The sequence below is a fragment of the Mesoplodon densirostris genome, chromosome 2 (assembly GCF_025265405.1).
Source record: "Mesoplodon densirostris isolate mMesDen1 chromosome 2, mMesDen1 primary haplotype, whole genome shotgun sequence".
In the NCBI taxonomy this organism is placed as follows: Eukaryota; Metazoa; Chordata; class Mammalia; order Artiodactyla; family Ziphiidae; genus Mesoplodon; species Mesoplodon densirostris.
In genome coordinates this window covers 109,922,719-109,946,105 of record NC_082662.1, presented here as the reverse complement: position 1 = coordinate 109,946,105, position 23,387 = coordinate 109,922,719, and the positions used below count along the sequence as shown (strand labels likewise).

General features: G+C 41.7%; 1 protein-coding gene across 1 annotated transcript; it reads left to right on the top strand.

Moving 5' to 3' along the window:
* Positions 1-1,061: 1,061 nt before the first annotated feature.
* On the top strand, positions 1,062-22,323 carry LIX1L (limb and CNS expressed 1 like). The gene is made up of 6 exons (XM_060090429.1): positions 1,062-1,452; positions 10,307-10,470; positions 12,961-13,101; positions 19,080-19,175; positions 19,490-19,567; positions 20,100-22,323. Exons 1-6 carry the CDS (start codon positions 1,161-1,163, stop codon positions 20,340-20,342), a joined length of 1,014 nt encoding a protein of 337 aa, XP_059946412.1. The 5' UTR covers positions 1,062-1,160; the 3' UTR covers positions 20,343-22,323.
* The last annotated feature ends 1,064 nt before the right edge of the window (positions 22,324-23,387 follow it).

The window sequence follows — 23,387 nt, the reverse complement described above, 5'->3', positions numbered from 1 at the left end:
ATTTTCTTCTACTTCTTGCTTCTGTTTCTGCATCCTTGAGTTCTGAGCCACTGTAGGGTGGAGAGAGAGAGTGAGAGAGGAATCGTATAATCTCGCCTAGGTAAAAATGGTATGATAGTCAACTGACAAACAGGGTGTGTGTGTGTGTGTATGCGCGTGTGTGTGCATGTAAGAGTAATTGGAGGAACCCAGCCTGACAGGTACCTGTGAACGAAGGTACCTGTCTTAATCTGTCCCCTTGGACCTTTCAGCTTGCTGGTTTTCTTCCTATAATCTAACTCTTCCTTGCTCTAATGAGAGGTATGGGAGCAACCCCTTCTACTCTTCCTTACTCCCTCCCTCAACCTAGAATAGGTGAAATCGGAAAATGACCCAACGATGTGGTATAACGAAAAGATTAAAATATTGGGGATCAGAAGATCTATGTCTGAACCCTCCTTTGCCATCTCCTGGCTATTTAATTTTGGACAATTTATCTAGCCTCTCTGTCAATTTCTTTATCCGTAAAATAATAAAGTCTAGTTAGTGATTGTGACTATTAGATGACAGTGCACTAAAGTACATTGTATAGTGTCTGACAAACACTAAGTATATGCTCATTAAATGCCAGTGTCTTTCCTTGCTTTAGCTCCACCACCAATTGTATGTGATCTTGGACAAGTCACGTCACTTCTCTGAGCCAGTTTCCTCATCTACATCTGTAAAATGAAGTGGTCGGACAAAGGCTCTCTAAGAATCCTCTCACTCTGTCTACAGTTCTCCCCAGCCATGCATCCAGGCCTTTTTTTTTTTTTTTTTTTTTTTTGCCTCTAGCCTCGGTCCTGGGGTCTGGCCCGCTTTCTAGTACTCCCCACAGGACTCCCAGAAACGCGCCCAAGCTAAGCTTCTCCGGTATAGAGGATATCGCCTTTTCTCTTTGTAATTGGTTCCTCAGAACCTCCGCCCTCCTCAGTAATTTGCCTATGGCGGAGCAGCAGCCGGCCAGCTCCCGCCCCCTCTCTGGTGATTGGCATAGGACCTGGCTCCCCCCAGCCCCGGCTTGACTGACGGCTGGGCTCCGGCACCTCCTTCAGTCCCTGGGCGCTCGCTGGCGGGGGAGGCTGGGACCGTTAGCTCGCCAGGCTGGCAGGCTCTGGGCCGCTACTCCACTGGCGGCCGGGATGGAGACGTTGCGAGCGCAGCGGCTGCAGCCTGGAGTGGGCACCAGCGGGAGGGGCACTCTGCGAGCGCTTCGGCCCGGAGTGACTGGGGCCGCTGCCGCCACCGCCACACCCCAGGCGGGCCCCCCGCCGGCCCCGCCGCCCCCCGCACCGCCCCCGCCGCCTCTGCTCCTGTCCGGGGCCGCCGGGCTGCCGCTGCCCCCCGGCGCTGCCGGCAGCCCCGCAGTGCTGCGGGAGGCCGTGGAGGCCGTGGTGAGGAGCTTCGCCAAACACACGCAGGGCTATGGCCGAGGTGAGTCTGCGGGGTCTGGCCTCCTGTGGGACACCCTCTCTGTAAGGGAGCTTTGCTCCCACAGTCCTTTGGATCGCTTTTCCTGGCGCAGAGCCTTCACATGCATTTCCTTTTGGGGAGTTTCCTTCTGGGCTACACACACACACAGAGACTCGCACACACACAGACGCACACATTCATACACACGTTTAAGCCTCCCACCCCTCCCCTTTATTGAGTTACTACTATGTTCTCCAGGGACCCCTTTTTACAGATATAACCCTCTTTTCTATCCAACCTTTTCTCCTTTAGAAATGGAATTCCTCTTGTAGCTTAATGCCTTAACATCTCTCTGCCTTTAGTCCCTGTTGTGTGGGATCCTATCCTTTATCTCAGATCCAAGACATTTCTTATCCGTATCCTCTCAATCTTTCTTCTGTGATCTCAGCAATTCCTGGGCTCCCTGCTAGTTTACTCCATCCCTTAACCTTGACTTTTAAATTATTTTCTTACTTATGTCACTCTGAGATTTCCAATGCAACTTCAGATTTGCTGGGGAATTAGGCAGTGCTTTCACAAGTTCGCTATAATTGTGCCTTTAAATCTGGACCCATACCATTGAGCCCACACCAGCTTCCTGTGACTTAATACCTCTTTGGTGTCTTTTTAAGTATGGAGCCTCACAACTCCAGCCTCTCTGTCTGGCTGGCTCTGTTTTCCTGGCCTTTGCCCAGGAACTGAGGATAAATCCCAGGCCTTGGCTCTCTCAATGTTAAATTCAGTGGAAATGAGCCAGGCAGAAACCCTATTTCCATTAGAAATCTTCATCTTAAAGATGTCTAATTTCCAGCGTTTCTGAAAAGGGGGATGTGAGAATTTTTTTTGTTGTTTTTGTTTAACCAGTGCAGAATTTCCTGGGTTTGAGTTCCAGATTTATAGTGTAACAAGAAATATATAGTGAGCGGTGTGGGATACAGCATTCAGGTCTGGAATTTCTGAGACATCACTTCTCTCTGCTTGGCTAGGTCCTGCCTGACCTGGAAGTGACTGTATCTTTAATTTTCTAGTTTAACATTAATACAGAGAAAGGTTGTGGGGCTTTCTCTGTAGATAGTAATGACTTTTTTTTTTTTCCTCCCTGAGAAAGTGCAGTGAAAACAGCACACACACACAGGCTTTGGAGTCAGACTAGTCTGGATTAAATCCCAGATTAAGTCTCTGTCACTTGCCAGCTGTGTCTCTGTGGAAGCAACTTAACCTCATTGAGCTTCAGTTTCCTCAAGAATTATGATGTGGACTAAATGAGATATTGCACCTGACACATAATGGGTACTTTAAAAAATGCTAAGTATTCTCTCAAATTTATTGGTTCATGTTTCTTTGGGAAGAACACATCATTTTCTCTCATTCTTAAATCCTAACAGTGTAAAACCAATGATGCCTATGAAAACAGATTTTTAGATCCATTTTGCTTTATTTGTGCAATGATACATTTCCCATCAGTCTCCCTTTGTTCTTCAGCATTTTGAACTCCTACCATGGAGCAGTCACTCTGCTAGGTGCTGGGAATGCAAATGCACATGATCCTGAAATTCATCATGAGGGAATATAATTGTTTTTCTAGTTTAATTCCTAGACTTAACAGAGCAATGTAGTGGAATTGCCATTAGCTATTGTCCTGTTGCTTCAGGTCTCTTTTAAGTCGAGACCAAGGGAAGGTCTTTGCCTCTGGGCATAGGGGTAGCCAGGAGTGAGCGCCCTAAATCTGAAGCCTTCTTCTTAGAAACTTATAGGTGTTTATTAAAATTGTAGAGGAGTGACAGTTTTCTTGTCTGGGTTACCTGGAGAGGCTCTTGTCTAAACTGAGCATCCTGTAAAACCTATTTCATTTCCTTAGAAAGGATGAGGGAACAAGGGGATTGTACTGACCAAGAGCAATCAGTCAGGATTCAGACTCTCCAGCAATTCTCCCTTCCAACCTCCCTACCTCCCACCACAGTCCTTCTCATTATTCTTGAGTTTCTCATTTCCAGTCTGGGTGTCCAGCCAGTACTTTGGGAAAGTTTGGCAGATAGTTTAGCTTCAGGCAAGCGGAATCTCTGCTGATTTGGCTCAGAAGTCCTTCACCACATGGAATCACTTATTCTGCTTCAATTAATAGGTAAAACTGCCATTGGCATATGTCCACATACCTTTGTGACTGATGGCATGGTATTTGGGGGCTGGCTGTATTCCCCTGAATATAATTTACTTTAGTCTTTGCCCAGACCAGTCCTCAATCCAGCAATGCTTTACTGCATCATCTTCAATTCAGATCTTTCATCATCTTCTTCCTGACTGCTCTAAATTCACCTTTTCCAGGCACAGTCTTTAGATTTACCTGACTCATGTAGGATCTCAGCATTTATTTTTTTAAATTCTTCTGTTATTTCACTTGTTTGTCCTATATCTCTCCCCACAGTCCCTGCCCAAGATACACACCTAGCTCAGTACGCTACAGGATCTTAATCAGTCTATAGTGCATAGGATTTGGAATCAGAGAACCTGGCCCTGTCAAATAATGGCTGTGTGATCTTGGATAAATTACTTTATCTCTCTAGGCCTCATCTGTTCCATTCATTCATTTAACGAATATTTATTGATCACCAGTGGTGAACAAGACAGGTACTCAGTCCCTGTCTTCATGGAGCTCACAGTCCACTTTATAGAGCCTCTGTGAGGATTAATGGTGCAATAAAACAGGATAGTACAACAGAAAGAGGGTTGGTTTTGGAGACAAACAAACCTTGGTTCTAAATCCTGGTTCTGCCACTGTGGCCTGTTCCTTAGCTTGTTCACCATTTGTGCAATAGGTATTATAATACCTATCTTAATAGTGCCACATGGATTAAATGAGATAATGAATGTAAAGCACGCAGCACATAGTTAGTACTCAATGAGGGGCTGCTATTATTATGCATGTGGATATGCTTTGATAACTGTGCATTTGATAGGTATTGTTAGCATCACCGTTTCCTTTGCCCCTTTTTCCACATGGCATATAGACCCCTTCTTCTACTGGCTGACAGCTGGTAGTCTCTAAGCTGGCACGATTGCCCGAGTGACCAAGTCACTTTCCTTGCTCTGTAACTTCTGTGTTGCCCTCTTCAAACCTATCTATTTTAAAATTATTGCTGTCCCTTTATATCACAGTATGGTTACATGATTGGAAATTCTGCCCAGCTACTCCACTAGGCTGAACAAATGAATCTTGTGTGGTATTTTCTGTTTATAGTTTTTCCTTTCCCTCAGAATCACAGACAGCTTCTTTGTTGTAAGTGAGTATGTAGTTAAAATGATTGATCTGAAAATGTTTCTAATTTTTGGAATGTTGGATTAGACCCTGTATTAGTTTCCTGTGGCTGCTGTAACACATTATCATGAAGTTGGCTTAAAACAACAGAAATTTATTCTCTCACAGTTCTGGAGTCCAGAAGTTCAAAATCAGTATCACCGGGCCAAAGTCAAGGTGTCACAGCAGGTCTGTGCTCCCTCCAGAGGCTCTAGGGGAGAATCTTCTTCCTTGCCTCTTCCAGCTTCTGGGGGCTGCCAGCATTCCTTGGCTTGTGACTGCATCATTCCAATTTCTGCCTCCATGTTCATGCTGCCTTCTCCTCTTCTGTGTTTCATCAAGTCTCCTTCCCTAAGGACACCTGTGATTACATTTAGGGCCCACCAAAAATCCATGATAATTTCCCCATCCTTGGGCCTCCCTGGTGGCGCAGTGGTTGAGAGTCCGCCTGCCGATGCAGGGGATACGGGTTCGTGCCCCGGTCTGGGAGGATCCCATATGCCGCGGAGCGGCTGGGCCCGTGAGCCATGGCCGCTGGGCCTGCGCATCCGGAGCCTGTGCTCCGCAACGGGAGAGGCCACAACAGTGAGAGGCCCACATACCGCAAAAAGGAAAAAAAAAAAAAAAAAAATTTCCCCATCCTCAGATCCGTAACTTAATCACGTCTGCAAAATTGTTGCCACATAAGGTAACATTTACAGGTTCCAAGGATTAGGACATGGGCCTCGTGGCAGGGGGCATTATTCAGCTTACCATAGTCCTCTCCCAAAGTCACATTGCTTTTCATTCCTTCCCTTCCATCCCTTCCAGAGACTATGCACTATGGGCTATTCAGGGATACCTTCTACAAATTGAAATAGGAAATGTCAGATGAAGTATTGTTAACCAGCTTCCCTATCTTCATAATAATGTGAATTAAGCCAGGCCAGACTATTCTCATCATCCTGTATGATCAGAGAGAACCTTCTCACTCACCTCTCAATTTCATTATCTGTTTATTATCTATTGATCCATGCTGCCCCACTACAAGATTGTATTTATTTTTATAAAATTTTTATTATAGTTTCATGTGGTGTTTTATTTTATTTTATTAAAAATATTTATTTATTTAGCTGCGCTGGGTCTTAGTTGCAGCAAGTGGGATCTTCATTGCAGCATGCAGGCTTTTAGTTGCAGCATGCAGGATCTAGTTCCCTGACCAGGGATCAAACCCAGGCCCCCTGCCTTGGGAGCATGGAGTCTTAACCACTGGACCACGAGGGAAGTCCCCATGTGTTGTTTTAATGTTTTTACTCTGGTGGGTATACAATCTGTCTGTCTTACCTCTTAGACATTCATCTAATATTTTTATCTCCTAAGGAAAAACCAAAAGTATTATCTTTCTTGTTGTTCAACATTACGGTACAAGCGCTTAAATATTCCTCACTATCTTGGTCTTTCGTGTCCCTTTCAGCCCAGCATCCATCAGTGACTTCCAAAAATTAATTGTAGCTGTCAGATATGTATGTTTCAGTAATTGCTACCCTCCTACCTCACTGTCTCTTTAACCATCCTTACATAAACCATTATATCCATGATTCTTCACTGAAAATCTGATCAAAACTATGAGCACCCTCCCTACACCCACACACACACAAATACTCATATGCACACCCACACACAGACACACACACATGCTTAATTTTACTTAGAGTTTTAGGGGACTTGTGAACCCCCACGAAGTTCAACCATGGACTGGACCTTGGACCCTGGGTTAAGATTCCCAAATTGGAAAAAACATTGGCATCAGAATTTCTACATTCATGCCCCACTTCTGCCACAGCTATGTGACCTCAACCAAGTCATTTCTTAGCCTGAGTTGGACTAGATAATCTCTAAAGTCCCTTTCAGCTCTAGAAATGAACGAGTTTTATGAGCATTTTCAAATGCAGATCACAATTCATTGCTTTTTTCCTGATCACTTTGACCAGTTTCTCATTCCATGCTCACATTTCTGAAATAAGACTCCCTGTTTCATTTGGCTTTGAGTAATCATTAAAAAATAGTCCTGTACTCTGTGCCAAAAGGGATTTAACTGGACGTGGAATGGACATATGCTTTTTAATAGGACCTTCCCCATTATAGCAGTCTCCTCCCCTTCCTCTTTATTTCAATATTCTCCCTGTTGTTTGCATGTCAGAAGAGCTGTCACCCAGCACATTGTGCTAAATTGTCTCAAAGAGGGAACTGGGCCTGAAAAGATCTCAATGAAAAGAACAAGGGTGGCTAAGCTTTCTGGGCAGCAGTGACCTCTGAAGAGCCTCTGCTAAAACCAAGGGTGGGAAAAAGAGAGTTTTCTTTTCATGCTGTCTTTTAATGGAAGAATGAACATTTTTAAAAGTCAGTTAAATGTATAGTATTAGTAAAGAGCTTATGCTGCTTTTCAAACCCTGGCTGGTACATGGAGTGCTTGCTTCAGTTGCAGAGCAGGTAAGATAAGTTATTATTGGCCACTAGCTTTTGAACACCTTCCTGGCAGGGAATGTATGTTCTTCATCTTTGCATCTCTAATGCCTAGAATAGAGCTATGCATCTATTAAGTGCTCACATTTTTGTTTAATGTGTGTGTGGCAGCCATGAAAACGTGTTTAATATCTCCTGCTGCAGGGAGCATAATTGACTGACAGCCTTAAACTGCTGTCCCCTCTGAGTTCATCACCACATTTGCACTGAGGCCACACATCCTGCAGGCTGCTCCCAGTCAATGACTGAGCACAGCAGGGGTACTAACTCAGGCACATCCTAGTGAGATGTGGGATTCCTTTGGCTTGAGGACTTCCTACTGGCCTGGCCAAACCTTTCTTGGAATGGTGCTGCAGTCTGAGACTCACATATCCAAACTTTCTGCCTTCCCTTTCTCCTTCCACAGGTGTCAGACCTAGAACATGGTCTGAAGGCTCTCCCTTCTCCTGCTTCCTCCCCAGTAAATCTCTTGCCTGTCTGTCCCATCTTGGTATCTTCTCCTTGTCCGATCTTAACTGATGTAATATAATAGAATTAATGAGTCCTTGTTGTAACTAAGAGTAGAGAGTGGTCATGTTGGAAGATATTGGAGAATGTGTGTGATGAATTTTTATTACGAGGCTTTAGTTAAAGCCATTTGAAATGTTTGGAACCTTAGAGTCAAAGAGATCCTTTCCAGGGCTTCCCCGGTGGCGCAGTGGTTGAGAGTCTGCCTGCCAATGCAGGGGACATGGGTTCGAGCCCTGGTCTGGGAAGATCCCACATGCCACGGAGCAACTAGGCCTGTGAGCCACAATTACTGAGCCTGCACGTCTGGAGCCTGTGCCTCGCAACAAGAGAGGCCGCGATAGTGAGAGGCCCACGCACCGTGATGAAGAGTGGCCCCCGCTTGCCTGCCGCAACTGGAGAAAGCCCTCGCACAGGAATGAGGACCCAACACAGCCATAAATAAATAAATAAAATTTTTTAAAAAAAGAGATCCTTTCCAAAAACAAACTGATTTTATCCCTCCTTCCATTTAAAACCCTTCAATAGATTTCCATTGCTCCTAGGATAAAGCCAATATTCTAACATGACCCACCAGGTCTGACCTGATCTGGTCCCTTCTGTTTTTTGTGTGTGTGTGTGTGCAACCTCACCTTGCATTTATACTACCCCTCACTCTCTCTTTTCTGGCCACACTAGTCCCTTTATTCACCATATTTCCTGCTGCTGCAGAGCCATCGTACATGCTATTCCTTCTGCTCAGAGCACTATTCTCTCATCTTTTTGCCTAGGGAATTCATACTTATATCTGAGCTTAAATATTACCTTGTCAGGGTAGCTTTCTTTGGCCTTCTTAATTAGTCAGATGCTCCTACATTTACCACCATTTACCACTCCTTTATAGCATTTATCACTGTTGCAATTTTTCATTTGTATGAGATTATATATTTGGTTAATCTCTCTCTCCCTCTTTAGACTGTAAGTTGCATAGGAAAAGGAACAGTGTATGGTTTTGCTCACTATTGTAGCCTAGCACCCAGCACACAGTCTAGCACAGAGTAGGTAATCAATACATATTTGTGGAATAATTGAATCCAAGTACTGAGGGATGAAGGGAACTGTTCTGGAATTTCTGGAATACAGTGTCAAGTCTGGAGTTTGATTTTACCCTATATACAACTAATAACATAGCTGGTTGCTGTTTCATGGATGCTGGCAGAAGTCAAGAGACTTCTGGGTCAGAGACAAAGGACTTCATTACTCATAGAACAGCAAGTAGCATGAGCATCCTGTTTGCTTGCATTGGTTTCCCTTGTCTCCCAAGTCTGATGTGGAGGGCTCAGGTGGATGCTCACAGGCCATGGGTTGCATTACAGGAGAGGAACACCGAGCTTGGGGAACCTGCCATTTTATAGCAAACAGTAAACAAACTTGTTCTTTGTCCCAGAGGGAGACATTACTTCATCCCTCAAGGTTTCTTGCTGCAAATTCAATCCTGAGAAAGGGCCCAAGTAAGGAGCAGTCAGGGCCTTGAAATCCTGGCATACCTAGCAAGATGGAAAGTAGTGCAAGAGACCTGTGGAGGAGTGTTTCCCAATATACAGTCCTTCCAAAGATCATTTATGCCTAGGGAAAGCCTCAGAATTCATTCCCTTCCTCCCTTCCCTCCTTCCCTCCTTCCTTCCTTCCTTCCTTCCTTCCTTCCTTTCTTTCTTTCTCTCTTTCTCTCTTTCTTTCTCTCTCTTTCTTTCTCTCCCTTTCTCTCTCTCTCTCTCTCTTTCTCTCTGTGTGTGTGTCTCTCTCTCTCTTTCTCATATATATATAGTATACACATAGTATTCCAGGATGGAAAAGGAATCTAGTCATGGGTTTGCTCACCAGAAGCACAGCCTTGAGAATGGCTAATAGGGCCATATTTCCTTGAGTGACAGTGTTATATAATGGTTAAGAACATTGACTCTGGAACCAAGACTGCCTGGGTTTGAGTTCTTGCTCTTCTGCTTTCTAGCTGTTATATCCTTGGGCAAGTTATTTAACCTCCCTATGCCTCATTTCCCTCATCTGTAAAATGGGGAAAATAAAAGTACCTGCCTCATACGGTTGTTGTGATTAAATAGGTAAAGCACTTGGAGAAAATGTGACATACAGTAGGTGTTCAGTCAATGTTAGCACTTATGATCATGGTGGTTATTACTATTCTAGGCCAGCTGACCAACTGTGGAATCATCTACTTGTCCTTCATCAGTCAGTGATAATGGTATGCTGACCTTGGAAACTCTGGCCTCCAATATTTATGCTCTTCTCCTTTAGTGTCTAGGACTAATCAAATGTGAACTAGGGAGGTGGCGGAGGAGGGCAGGCATACTCTGGTCTTCCTATGCAAATGGACTTAATCACAGCATAGGCTTATTAATTAAAATGATTTTAAATGGTAAGAGGTAGGGAGATAAGGGGGCTCAATTCTTAGTGTAAGTACAGGTTACAGATACTGTATTGAGGCAGAGCGCTGCTTGGAAGTGTTCTTACTGCTGAACTTAACTACTTCTCTTTTTGTAGTGAATGTGGTGGAGGCACTTCAGGAATTCTGGCAGATGAAACAGTCCCGTGGGGCTGACTTGAAGAATGGGGCTCTCGTGGTTTATGAGATGGTTCCCTCCAACAGCCCTCCCTATGTCTGCTATGTCACCCTGCCTGGGGGAAGTTGCTTTGGGAGTTTCCAGGTAAGAGTTCTGAGGCAACAGTAGCAAAGATAAACCCTTAGGTGCTACTAATGTCTTTCTCTATCACTTTGGCCATGACATCTCTATCCAAAGTCACATATTTGAGGACTTGGACCAATTCTGGGCAAATCATTCTGATAAGCATCTGAGGCTCATTTGAGCAGAAAAAACCTCAGTAGCATGCATTTCTTTTAACCATGCTCAAATTCAAAGTGGGTTTGGGTTTTTGAAGGCTGAAAGAAAAGCAGACTACTAGCATCTAACTCACATTCTAATCTGGATTTCCAACTTCCTGCTATCTCTTTTTGAGGACATAGAATAATACTCATTGCCCCCGGTACTTTTTCATAGGCTATCACTAAGGAAAGCAATGTTTGAGTTCTCTAAGAGATCAAAGGAGAGGGACTATATATGGTGGAAATAGTACTCATCTAAGAGTTAGGAGATCCAAATTCTTGTTGCCCTGACTGCTAACAGGGCAAGTCGAGTAATTTCTCTGGGCCTCAGTTTCCCCATCTATAATATGAAGGAGATAGATTAGATTATTTCTAACCAGTATTTCTCGTACTAGCATTCTACAATTATATGAAAGTCCTGTAGTATATGATGATGAAAAGCGTTGATGCTATTACAGAGTAACGAGAAATTTGACTAGTGTGAATATTTTCATCAAAGATGGATTTTTCACATTGCAGATAGGAAGGTAGCCTCCTGAAATGTCAACTTAGAGCCTGAGTAGGAATTTAGAGAAGAGACTAGACACTTTTGTTCTGTTTTCTGTATGGTTTGTATAACCCTTAGACAAAGTTATACCCTCTGCTCTGTGCTTCCATAGTGCCTTGAACTTCCCCTATCATATCATTTATCAAAACATATCATAATTGACTGTTTCTCTCTCCTAGTGGACTATGCTCCATGGAGGCAGAGGTAGTGTCTGTCTTCTTTCTTGTTCAGTTTTAAATCTCTACCATCAAACTCAGTGCCCAGCAGAGAATAGACACTTAATAAATCTGTTGCATGAATGAGTGCCATTGTAGCTCGGTTCCTGCCTCAAACGGAAACAGACCTAAGGAAGCTTCATTTCAAATCGGGTGACTAAATTTTTCTCTCAGAGCCCCAGCCATTTCAGAGAAATAAACATATGCCCAAGATGACTAATGTTTATCTTTTGCTACTAGAAAATAAGACCTTTCCTTCCTTTTCCCACCTCATCATACTGTTGATTAAAGATTTAATAATTTTATGGGGATGCCCCAAACTGGACCATTAGAGTAATTTGATTTCTGTTATTTCCTGAAAGAGTAGAATTATCTATCTTGGCCCCTTTTAGCTTATATCTTTTATATCCACTTTGGCAGGTGAAATTTCTCCTGGTGGTTTTCTTCATAGATGACTTTTCAGAAAGAGCACTATATAGTAGAAAGAGCAGCAGGCTAATAAATAGTGAGAGAAGTGGAAACAGAGAAACTGAATAAGCAAGAAGACAGGATTAATGTACCAAACTCCATATGTTGTTTCAGAGAGACCTGTCAGCTAAAGGAAACTGGGAATTACTGATATTATGGATGGTTAAGTAGCAAACATAACCTGATCTACTTTTTAAAACTATAACATCACTTTCTTCCTTTTCTCTCATCCTAATCATAAATGACAGAGGGCACAGAAGCCTTTGAGGCAGCCAGTGAAGATGAATTATAAAGGTGGCTAGGTATCTGCAATTGAGTGATTTAAGACTTTTGAAAATCAGTCTTGTTCTATGATACTACATACGTTGGATACAATGTAAAAACATGAATTAATTTAAAATTTTTTCTTGTTTTCCTCGGGTCAGCTTTCCTTTCCCTAGCCACCTCTCTTCTCTTTGCTTCTACTGGGAGGGGGTGGGGGAATACTATAAAATCCTTCCTCAGACCTTAGACTCTGTTCAGGGATAGCTCCGTAGCTGACTACATTATTGGGGAAACTGCCTGCACATAGTGAAAAGTCCAAGAATCCCAAATGGGTGCTTCTGATAGAGACTAGAGGGCTCCTCTGCAGAAGCAGCCTAGACATAGCTTTGTTTTAATCTTAGGTTATCTAGAGGGATGAAAAAATTCTTGCCTGTCTGCAGAATAAGAGAACAAGATACAGATTTCTAACAGACTGGCCAGAATCTGGCTTTTGAGTAATTAATTCTCTTGACAGTTTAAACAGGGGTATTTTTCATATCCAGTGATTATATGCTGACCTCAGCAGTCTTCTTCATCCTGCGTTCAATTTGGTATGAGCTACAGCTGTCTCCAGCTCCTTAATGACTTCAGGATGTTGAATCAAATTTATGTTTCCAAATGCCCCAACCATTTTACAATAAAAACTTTGGAGGGTGTGTTGAACAAACTGATTTTGCCAAAGAGTATCCAAGTGTCTTCTATCCCAAGTGTTTCCCTCCCACTTTTCCTTCCTCTCTCTCAGATACACATGCACACATATTTTCTCTGTCTCCCTGCCTAGTTTTGCCCCACAAAAGCTGAAGCCCGGCGGAGTGCTGCAAAGATTGCGCTAATGAACTCTGTGTTTAATGAACATCCTTCCCGAAGAATCACTGATGAGTTCATTGAGAAGAGTGTCTCTGAGGCCCTGGCATCTTTCAATGTAAGTTACTTGGAGTTGGAAGGGAGGAGAGTGGGGGATGGGAGAATTGGCTGATTGGGAAATCTTGTATATTCCTGGGAAACAGAGCGTGAATTCTTGGTTTTCTTTCCTGTCTGCATTTCTGTTCTTTCTGTTTATTTTCTGTCAGTCTTTTGTATTATATACTCCACATGTCTCAGTCTCTAATTCTATGTGTGTTTTTGTTTTTGTCATTTTGTCTCTTTCATTATGTCTCTTTGGTATCTAGAAACCTTTATTTCAAGATTTATGGAAGTTTAGAGGTATTACAAAATAAAAATTGAGCTTGAATTTCACTTTTCCCAACTTTTTTTTTTTTTAATTTTTTATTGGAGTATAGTTGCTTTACAATGTTGTGTTAGTTTCTGCTGTACAGCAAAGTGAATCAGCTATATGTATACATATATCCCCCTTTTTATTGGATTTTCTTCCCATAGGTCACCACAGAGCATTGAGTAGAGTTCACTGTGCTATACAGTAGGTTCTCATTAGTTACGTATTTTATACATAGTAGTGTATATATGTCGATCTCAATCTCCCAATTCATCCCACCCCCTCTTTCCCCCTTGGTATCCATATGTTTGTTCTCTATGTCTGTGTCTGTATTTCTGCTTTGCAGATAAGTTCATCTGTATAATTTTTCTAGATTCCACATATAAGCGATATCATATGACATTTGTTTTTCTCTTTCTGACTTACTTCACTCTGTATGACAGTCTCTAGGTCCATCCACGTCTCTGCCAATGGCACAATTTTGTTCCTTTTTATGGCTGAGTAATATTCCATTGTATATATGTACCACATCTTCTTTATCCATTCTGCTGTTGATGGACATTTAGGTTGCTTCCATGTCCTGGCTATTGTAAATAGTGCTGCAATGAGCACTGGGGTGCATGCATCTTTTTGAATTATGTTTTTGTCTGGGTATATTGTTTTCTTGGATTTTCTCTGAGTGGGATTGCTGGGTCATATGCAAAGCAACTGACAAGGGATTAATCTCCAAAATATACAGACAGCTCATGCAGCTCAATATCAAAAAAACAAACAACCCAATCCCAAAATGGGCAGAAGACCCAAATAGACATCTCCCCAAAGAAGACACACAGATGGCCAAGAAGCACATGAAAGGATGCTCAACATCACCAATTATTAGAGAAATGCAAATCACAACTACAATGAGGCATCACCTCACACCAGTCAGAATGGCCATCATCAGAAAATCTACAAACAATAAATGCTGGAGAGGGTGTGGAGAAAATGGAACACTCTTACACTGTTGGTGGAAATGTAAACTGATACAGCCACTGTGGAGAAAAGTATGGAGGTTCCTTAAAAAACTAAAAATAGAACTACCAAATCCAATATGGTTTATGTCACCTAATTTAGTCATATTTTATGACCAAACTAGTTTTTGCTAGATATATACATCTTCAAGAATATTGTTCTAGGGGCTTCCCTGGTGGCACAGTGGTTGGGAGTCCTCCTGCCGATGCAGGGGACACGAGTTTGTGCCCCAGTCTGGGAAGATCCCACATGCCGCGGAGCTGCTGGGCCCGTGAGCCATGGCCGCTGAGCCTGCACGTCCGGAACCTGTGCTCCACGATGGGAGAGGCCACAACAGTGAGAGGCCTGCGTCCTGCTAGTGTTGGAGGGTCTCCTGCAGAGCTGGTGGTGGCTGTGGCATACCATGGGGACAAGGGCACGGGCAGCAGTTCTGGGAAGTATTCCTTGGCATGAACCCTCCCAGAGACCACCATTAGCCCCACTAAAGAGCGGGGTAGGCTCCAGTGCTGGGTCGCCTCAGGCCAAACAACCCACTTTTCCCAACTTTGGTTTAAGACCTTAGTCCCTTCTTCCTTCACTGTTCTTTTTTTTATGACTGTTTTTATTGTCACTTGTTTCCTGCCTCCATTACTTCATCTTATTAATGAAGAACACTTTATAATACAAGTGTCTTTTCTTTTTATGTTTCTAGGAATGGGGAGTGTAATTTATTTACTCCCTTTAAAAAGAACATCTGTTCTTTCAAATGATAATGATAATGATGATAACCATAGCTAATCCTAATTGAGTATTAATTTTGTGCCAGGGACTATTTTAGGGGATTTATATGTATTTTATCTCATTTGATCTTCACAACAATCCTATGAGGTATAAGTACTATTATTACCCCTATTTTACAGATGAGGAAACTAAAAACACAGAAGTGAAGTTTTGCCCAAAGTAATACAGCTTGTAAATGGTAGAGCCAAGACTAGAACCCGTCAACTTACAGACTTTTCTAGCTTAGAGGTACATCTTAGAAATTAGCACTGCCTTCTTCCTCCCTCTGCACAAGACCATTGATAGGGAGATAAAGTCAGATCAATCTTCTGTTTATGTTTTCTTTGCATTTATGATGTAATTACATATACTAAACTCCTTCAGTTATCTGTTTTGTAGATTAGTATTGAACACTCTGAATCATAATCCCTCTGTAACCTAGGACCCATCTGTTTTTCTCCTATTACTTTTTGCCCCAGTCAGCAGTATCTGCAGGGAATAAAAACATTTTTATATTAATCAAATCAGTTAAAATTAAGAAAGCACATTTTTCACTCTTAAGTCACCTAGTGTATTATAAAATGAAACATTAGATTGGATTATAGAAAGCAGTGGTTATGAGCACGGGCTCTGAATTCATCCTTTTGAAATTATGGTTCTACTTGTTATGTGACTTTGAACAAGATATTTAATCTGTCTTGGTTTCCTCATCTGTAGAATAGGATAACAATTATACCTGTCACATAGGATTATTGGATAAAAGAGAATATGTTCCAGCGCTTAGTACATGTTATCTGTTTAGGTGCCTTTGGATGCAAGTAATAGAAAATCTCACTTCAAGTTGACTTAATAAATAAAGGAAGGAAATGTATTATCTAACATGATAGGAAGTCTAGAAGTAAGGCAGATTTCAGGGTTAGATAATTCAATGGATCAAGAATGTCATCATCTAGGATGGCAGCCCCAACCTGTACTTCAAGCCTGGAGACCAGTCCCATTTTGACATAAAGGATGAGTTCTGATGTCCCATCTGTAGGAGCACACTCTTGGGAGGGTGAGGCAGGGAGACACTCAGGTGCAAAATCTCCTGCAAAATTGGCTGCCTGGGCCTCTGGATCTGAATAAAGGAGACATTTAACCTGGGGGAAAAAAAAAGAATGTCATCATCTACTGGTCCAAATTCTTTCCATCTCTCAACTCAGCCATCCTCTAGATATTGGCTTTGCCCTTGGGCTGACTCCCCTCAAGGTGCAAGACAGCTACAGAGTTCCAGTTGTTAAATACAGACAAAACTAAACTCAGAGACAGAAAGAGACCATCTTTTCTCATGTCTCTTTAGTAGTAAGGAATCTTTTCCCAGAAGCTCTCCAGCAGAACTCCCCTCTACCACCCAATGCCCAGAATTCCCTCCCACCTTAAAACCAGTTACAGGCAAAAGGGATTAGGATTTACCTACTGGAGTTAGGATAAAATCACTCTTCTCTGAGGCAATTGGGAGATGTATAAGCACTAGAATAAGATTAAGGTTCTTTAGTAAGGAAGAAGGAAATAGATATTGGATAGGTCACCAGCAGTGTCTGCTACAAAGTGTTTAAGAAATGTAAACTATTATTCTTCTCATGCCACTATTCTTTTTTGATTAACCCCCCAAATTGAGAACTTAATGGATTTCTCATTAATATCCCAATGGAATTCCCATAGTCCAGAATAACAATTTTCATTTGATCTTAGCCATGGGCAGAGTGATGTCCACATTCTTTGCTTTTAGCTTTTGTCCTTCAAAAGTCCTGAATCTGACACTATATTATGTCTTTTGACAAATCACCTAGGCTCTGTGGGTCTGAGTTTCCTCATTTGTAAAATAAGTAGGTTAAATTAAAATTAACTCTAATTCCTTTCCAATTATATTCTAATGTTCCTACCACTAATCAAGTATTCTGTGATTAAATGTTTATTGACTAAATGGAGCTCATTTATCACCTTGTTAGGTGTAGAAGTGTCGTATGTGGTGGAACTTGCCAATGGTGGGTCATTCCACACTCGTGTACTCCAAATAGGTTACAGATGTGCCATGATATTGATTCCCCTCAACTCTCAGGGAAATTGAACAAGGCCTAGGGCAGATGGACTCCTCTGCCCCACAGCCTCTGCTGGCAGCTGCTCTGCCAGCAGCCTTCTCTGTATATCCCAGTTGGCTGTACAGATAGGGTCATTATTTTCTTTGGGCCATATCATGGAAAAGTTTGGAGGTACTGAATAAGGTATCGCATTGAACTATTATAGATAAAAATGAAAACTATTGCTTGCTTTAGAGCCCTAAATCCTAATGGTGAAAATTACCACCATTTTCCTTCCTGCCTCTAGATTTTCACTTCTAAATCCAAATTTTGTGATCTTTGCTTCACCACAAAGATTAACTACATGTGGCATGATTGTTTCTCATGAGCCACAAAACAAAGTGGGTTGACTTTGAGTAGTTCTGACTTCTTGTTAATTCTAGCACAGTGAAAGCAAATAATAATAATAAACTAGCACTTATGGTATACTTACTAAGTGCCTGGCACTATTTTAGGTGTGATACATATACAGTAAAACCTCATGATAAAGCATCCCACAATAAACTGAATTTGGATATAACTTGATTGGCTCCTGACCCCTATCCAGTCCCCTTGCTCAAAGAGAGCAGAATAAAGTTCTTATCTTGGGAGGTGGGGGGTGTGTGGAACTGGCTAGAAAGAGCAGGAAACCTCTCAGGAAGCAGGAGGAGAAAGTTGGATCCCTGTGTTCCCAGTAGTCTCCTGGCCTTACTCTTCTAGATCAGGTTGACAAAAGGGTCACTAGTAAACCAGGAGATGCCCTTATTTTGGGAGTCCCTGCAAGACCTAGGATCTGGAATTATCTCCAATAATATGAAACCACCACCAAATAGCACAAACCAGAGCCAGTACCTGAATGGATTTGGATTGTGTAACTGGACACCAGGTCCAATACAATAATGCACCCAAATTATATGATTGGAATTGTTAGACTGCATTTATCTCTTTTTAAGTTTAAATTTAAAAACTCTTTAATTCTTAAAACAATCCCGTAAGGTAGATCTATGATTGTTCTCATTTTACAGTTAAGGTAGCTAGAAACAGAGAAGTTAAATAACTTCACCAAGGCCGCAAGACTAGTAGGAGCTCTAGTCCATGCTCTTAACTTCTATACTGTATTGTCTTTTTGTACACACTAGGCTTGCAGGTAGGACAATGTATCTTAGTTCTACCCCTGCAGGGTCATGTCGCCAGTAGAAGACACACGAAGCAAATGTCCAGGAGGCCAAACTGCTACCCAGAATTTGCCATGCTATGACTTTTATTTTTGCCCTTTAAAATGCATTTGTCAATTGTCCTCTAGGCTAGTCCAATGCTGTATGCTGAACTCACTCTGTTATTTTAGCTAAATCAGGACTCTTCTCTATGTTTCAGTGTTCCCCCTTTTGTAAAATAGGGAAAACCAGGTTGACTTTTCTCTGTCACCTAAGTTAAAATGTGTGGTGACTTTGGAGGTCTCTAGGACTGTGCTGACCAGCAGAATAGCCACTAGCCACATATAGCTATTGAGCATTTGAGATGTGGCTAGTATGAATTGAGATGTGCTGTAAGATGAAAGAGACACCAGATTTTGAAAACTTAGTACAAGAAAAAGAATGTTTCATTAATAATTTTTATAATGATTATAGTTTAAATAATATTTTGAGTTTATTAGGTTAAATAAAATATGCTATTAAAATTAATATTTATTGTATATTTTTACTGTAATGTGGCAACTACATTAAACATGTGGCTTGCGTTTATATTTCTCTTGGACAGTGCTCTTTGAGGTGATAATCTTGATTGAAAATCTATTTGTCTTTTCCTTTCCTCTGTTACCAGGGCAACAGGGAAGAAGCTGACAACCCAAATACAGGGATTGGTGCCTTCCGATTCATGTTGGAATCCAACAAGGGCAAGTCAATGTTGGAGTTCCAGGTACTATACTATTCCACCTACTTCCCTGGCTCTAATAACATGGGTCAGCCTGTACACACACACACACACACACACACACACACACACACACATGCGCGAGCACCTCCTACTAATACTGAATTGGAAAGGAAGGCAGAAAAGATTATTAGGATATTTTTCAAAATATAAATATCTTCCTTCCCCCAAGGACGTATCAGAGTTGGTATAAGAGATGCTGCCACAAATACATTTTGTGAAAGTTTCCCCATTTAATTCTGATGCAACCCCCCAATATATATGCCACTGTCCTGGCACTTCATATTTTCTTCCTCCAGGAGCTAATGACAGTTTTTCAACTGCTGCACTGGAATGGCAGCCTTAAGGCCATGAGAGAAAGACAGTGCTCTCGGCAGGTAAGAGTTCCTATGGGTGAGGGAGTCTGGCAGAAGGACTATTTTTTTAAAAATATGTATTTATTTATTTAGGTTGCACTGGGTCTTAGTTGCGGCACATGGGCCCCTTAGTTGTGGCATGCGAACTCTTAGTTGCAGCGTGCACGTGGAATCTAGTTCCCTGACCAGGGATTGAACCCGGGTCCCCTGCATTGAGAGCACACAGTCTTAACCACTGTGCCACCAGGGAAGTCCCAGAAGGACTATTTGGAGGTGGCTGTTGTGTTAGAATAAGCAAGCCTACCGGGTTGTGAATCTTAAAAGCCTTACTTAAAGGCTTCATTCCCATAATCTTTCCTTTTAAAATCTTAACTGTGATTCTTTTACCTGCCTTGCTTCTCCCACCAGGAAATTCCCCATAAGAATCTCCTCAAAGGACTCTAGTGCTGACTTCAGTTACGACTCAAAGGCTGAGAGTTCCTATTCCCAGTTGGGTCAATGTGGTATGAACCTTTACTTTGTCCGTGACCTTGACATTCCTCTCCCCCTCCAGGAAGTGTTGGCTCATTATTCACACCGGGCCCTAGACGATGATATTCGCCACCAAATGGCATTGGACTGGGTGAGCCGGGAGCAGAGTGTGCCAGGAGCGCTGTCTAGAGAGCTGGCCTCTACTGAGCGGGAGCTGGATGAAGCCCGGCTGGCAGGCAAGGAGCTGCGCTTCCACAAGGAGAAGAAAGATATTCTCATGCTGGCTGCTGGGCAGTTGGGCAACATGCATTCTTCCAATTGCTAGGCATCTACCCACATACTCCCCATCCTCTCCAGGCCCGTTTTTTATATGTCCTTTCTAAGACTTAGTGTGATTTCTGTACATACTTTCTCAATTTTATACTTTAAAGTACATATATATATATATATATATATATATGTATAAATTCTACACCTGGATTCCTACTTGCTGAGAGATCCCTTTTCTTACTTGTAGTTTTTGGATGTAGTTGCTTTTAAAACATCCCCACACCACTTTACAAGAAGAGCAGGCTGTCTTTGGAGCTTTGTTAGCTCTTACACTCCAGTAACTCTGTGTAGTCATTTCAATAGCACAAAATGATTGATTAATTGTTCATGTCTCCTTCTTTTAAAGTAACAGGGAGCTTGAATAAGGACTGTATGCCCCACCCTCACCCTCATTCCTGCTTTCTCTTGGACCCAGCAGGACATGAAAATGAAGACTTCGGCTTTGGTTTCTCTTGAGCTGGGGCTACTTGGTACCAAGTTGTTCCTCCAGTAACTAGATATTTCCTAACCTACACCCCGCCACACACACCACTACCTTACTCCTCCTCTGCCTCCAAATGGTACTGCATTTTTGGGGCTTCCTTACTTTATTATTTGGAAGGAAGTGGAGATCTGGTTTCTTATTTTTAAAATCATTGCTGAGAAACTGCCCAGAAACAAGAGAGGGAGTATAAACACAATCTGTAAGGGTTTATCACCTATGTTGCTTCTGGGGCATGCATACCATACCATACCAGTAGTCCAGATTTCCAGTATACTCTACTGTACTGAAGGGGTCAGGGCTGAAGTTGCTTACCTTTCAGTATTCTTTTTTTACTCCTCCTCCCCTGCTCACCTAGCTTAGTTAAGCCCTGGCTATAGATCTTCCTGCCTGCAAAGATTGGTAGAAGATAAAGCATATTTCCCTCCTTTTTGTCCTCCCATCGTTTTGCTCTTTGGAAACATTATCTGTCCAATTTGGTGAGGGCTATGTTCCTCCTACTCCCACGAAGTGGCTGCTGTTTACGACCTTAGATGTATATACCTTACATTCACATTTGTTTTCCCTCTTTTCTTTCCTCTTCCTCCACATTGATTATTAGAGCATGAGTTGATCAGAAAAATTAGATGAGACTTTGGCATTATGGCACTTCCTAATTGGAACCATGAGAGACTGCAGGAGGGGAAAAAGAAGCAATGATCAGCTACCTGTGTTTTTAATACTATTCTCTTCCCCCACCTCTTTCCTGGGTAAAATAGGAGAGAAATGATCTGGAGTACAGCTAAATCATTTCCCTTTGGGAGAATTTTTTGTAGGTCTCTCTAAGATATATTTTCTCCTTGTTTCTGTAATCGCCTTTATACTATATTATGGGTCAGTGCACTTCGTAAACTGAGTTTGGGAAATTTAATGTTCCTGCAATTACACTTTCCATTTAACAGTTATACACTTGGCTTTTAGAAATGGGTTAGGAGACAGGCTACAGTTTGCTCTTTTGGATCAGATAGGGAAAAGATGAAAGTCAGCTTTCTTGCTTTTGAAGTCATCTTAGTGACCAGTACATATGGGATCAGAGGCAAGGAATCTAGCAACAACTGTATTAGTGCTTGAAAGGGATTTCCTTGAATTCTCCAAGCTCCATCTCTGTATTCCATGAAGCACATGTAGGGTTGGAGCAGAGGCTCCTACATTAAATAATAGGTGTGTCTATTCAATTTTTATTGATATTTATAATCCAGATATCATAAACCCTCATTTCTCCTTTGCTCTTTTCTCTGGGAAGTGTTAAGGGGTGTTGAGTTACGGGAAGAACTTGTCTTTGCACCCCCTGGATTATTTTTCTCAAATACCAACCAGTAAGATCCCAAAGAACTTGAGAAAAATTGTTCCCTGATCTGTCTACTTTTGGTGTTAAAGTTTTACTTACCTTTTAGTACTTTTTATGTATTTTATATGTATAATTTTATACAATTAAAAATAGATTTTTGTCTAGTGAGCCAGATTGATTCTTTCTTGAGACCTGTGTATCAGAGGAGCTCCAAAATGACCCTTTCTTTTACATATATATGAAAAAAGAACTTTTCTTAGTATTTTTTGGGTGGTAGAAATAAGGTTGTACTGCTGGGGGAAGGCATCTGCCTCTGCTTCTCCAGACATTTGAGGAGGCTGGACTTTGTTCTTGGCCCTTTCTCCTGAAGCTCTGCCCATTCCACTGGCAATCTCACCCACTATCATACAACGCTTAAAACTATTCCTCCCACCCCAAACTGTTTTGAGCTTTTACATCTATATTTCCACATATTGGACATTACCACCTGAATGACACAAACTCTTTGAACTTACATATCTAAAATAAAACCATTTCTCCCTACGTGCTCCTCTTTGACTCCCCAGATCTGCTATTGAAATTATTATCTGCCCAGCTACCTAAGCTAGAACCTCAGATCCATCCTCAATGCCTCCCTATTATCATCTAATCAGTCACTTACTGTTGAGTTTACTTTCTGTACAAACTTCCCAATCTGTTTTGTCCATATCTACTGTCTTAGTTCAGTCCTTTATCATCTCGGGGCTGGACCACTGCAGTAGCTTCCTAATTAGTCTCTACCTTCATTCTTAACATCCTCCACACTACTATCAGATTTCTTTCTAAAATATTTATGACTGTACCACTCCCTTGCTTAAACCATCACTTAGCTATCTGTACCTTTAGCAGCACTTCCCAAATTTTATATGTGAACCCTTGCTATTATCTGAGAAGATTTTAGGTGGTACATGGCCAAACATTTTTCATTTTAACTAGTTATGCTTTTAGCTGAATTTGTAATAGAAAAATATGTTTTCCATTTATGGCAGTGATATTTAAATTTAGTGTAAATTTGTTTAAAACGCCAGTCTCTTTAAGGAAAAAACACAAATTGAAAATAGTATGGGGACTATTTGCAAATGTTAAAAATTATGAATACTAAAATATTGAATTAGAAAAATTTCTTGCCTATAGGGTAAGTTCCAAATCCTTAGCATGACATACAGTTTGGCCCTAAACTATATTTCCAGCTT

Coding starts and splice junctions, on each gene's coding strand:
- LIX1L (XM_060090429.1), top strand. CDS start 1,161: ATGGAGACGTTGCGAGCGCAGCGGCTGCAGCCTGGAGTGGGCACCAGC. Junction 1,453..10,306: donor CACGCAGGGCTATGGCCGAG/GTGAGTCTGCGG, acceptor CTCTTTTTGTAG/TGAATGTGGTGGAGGCACTT. Junction 10,471..12,960: donor GTTGCTTTGGGAGTTTCCAG/GTAAGAGTTCTG, acceptor CTCCCTGCCTAG/TTTTGCCCCACAAAAGCTGA.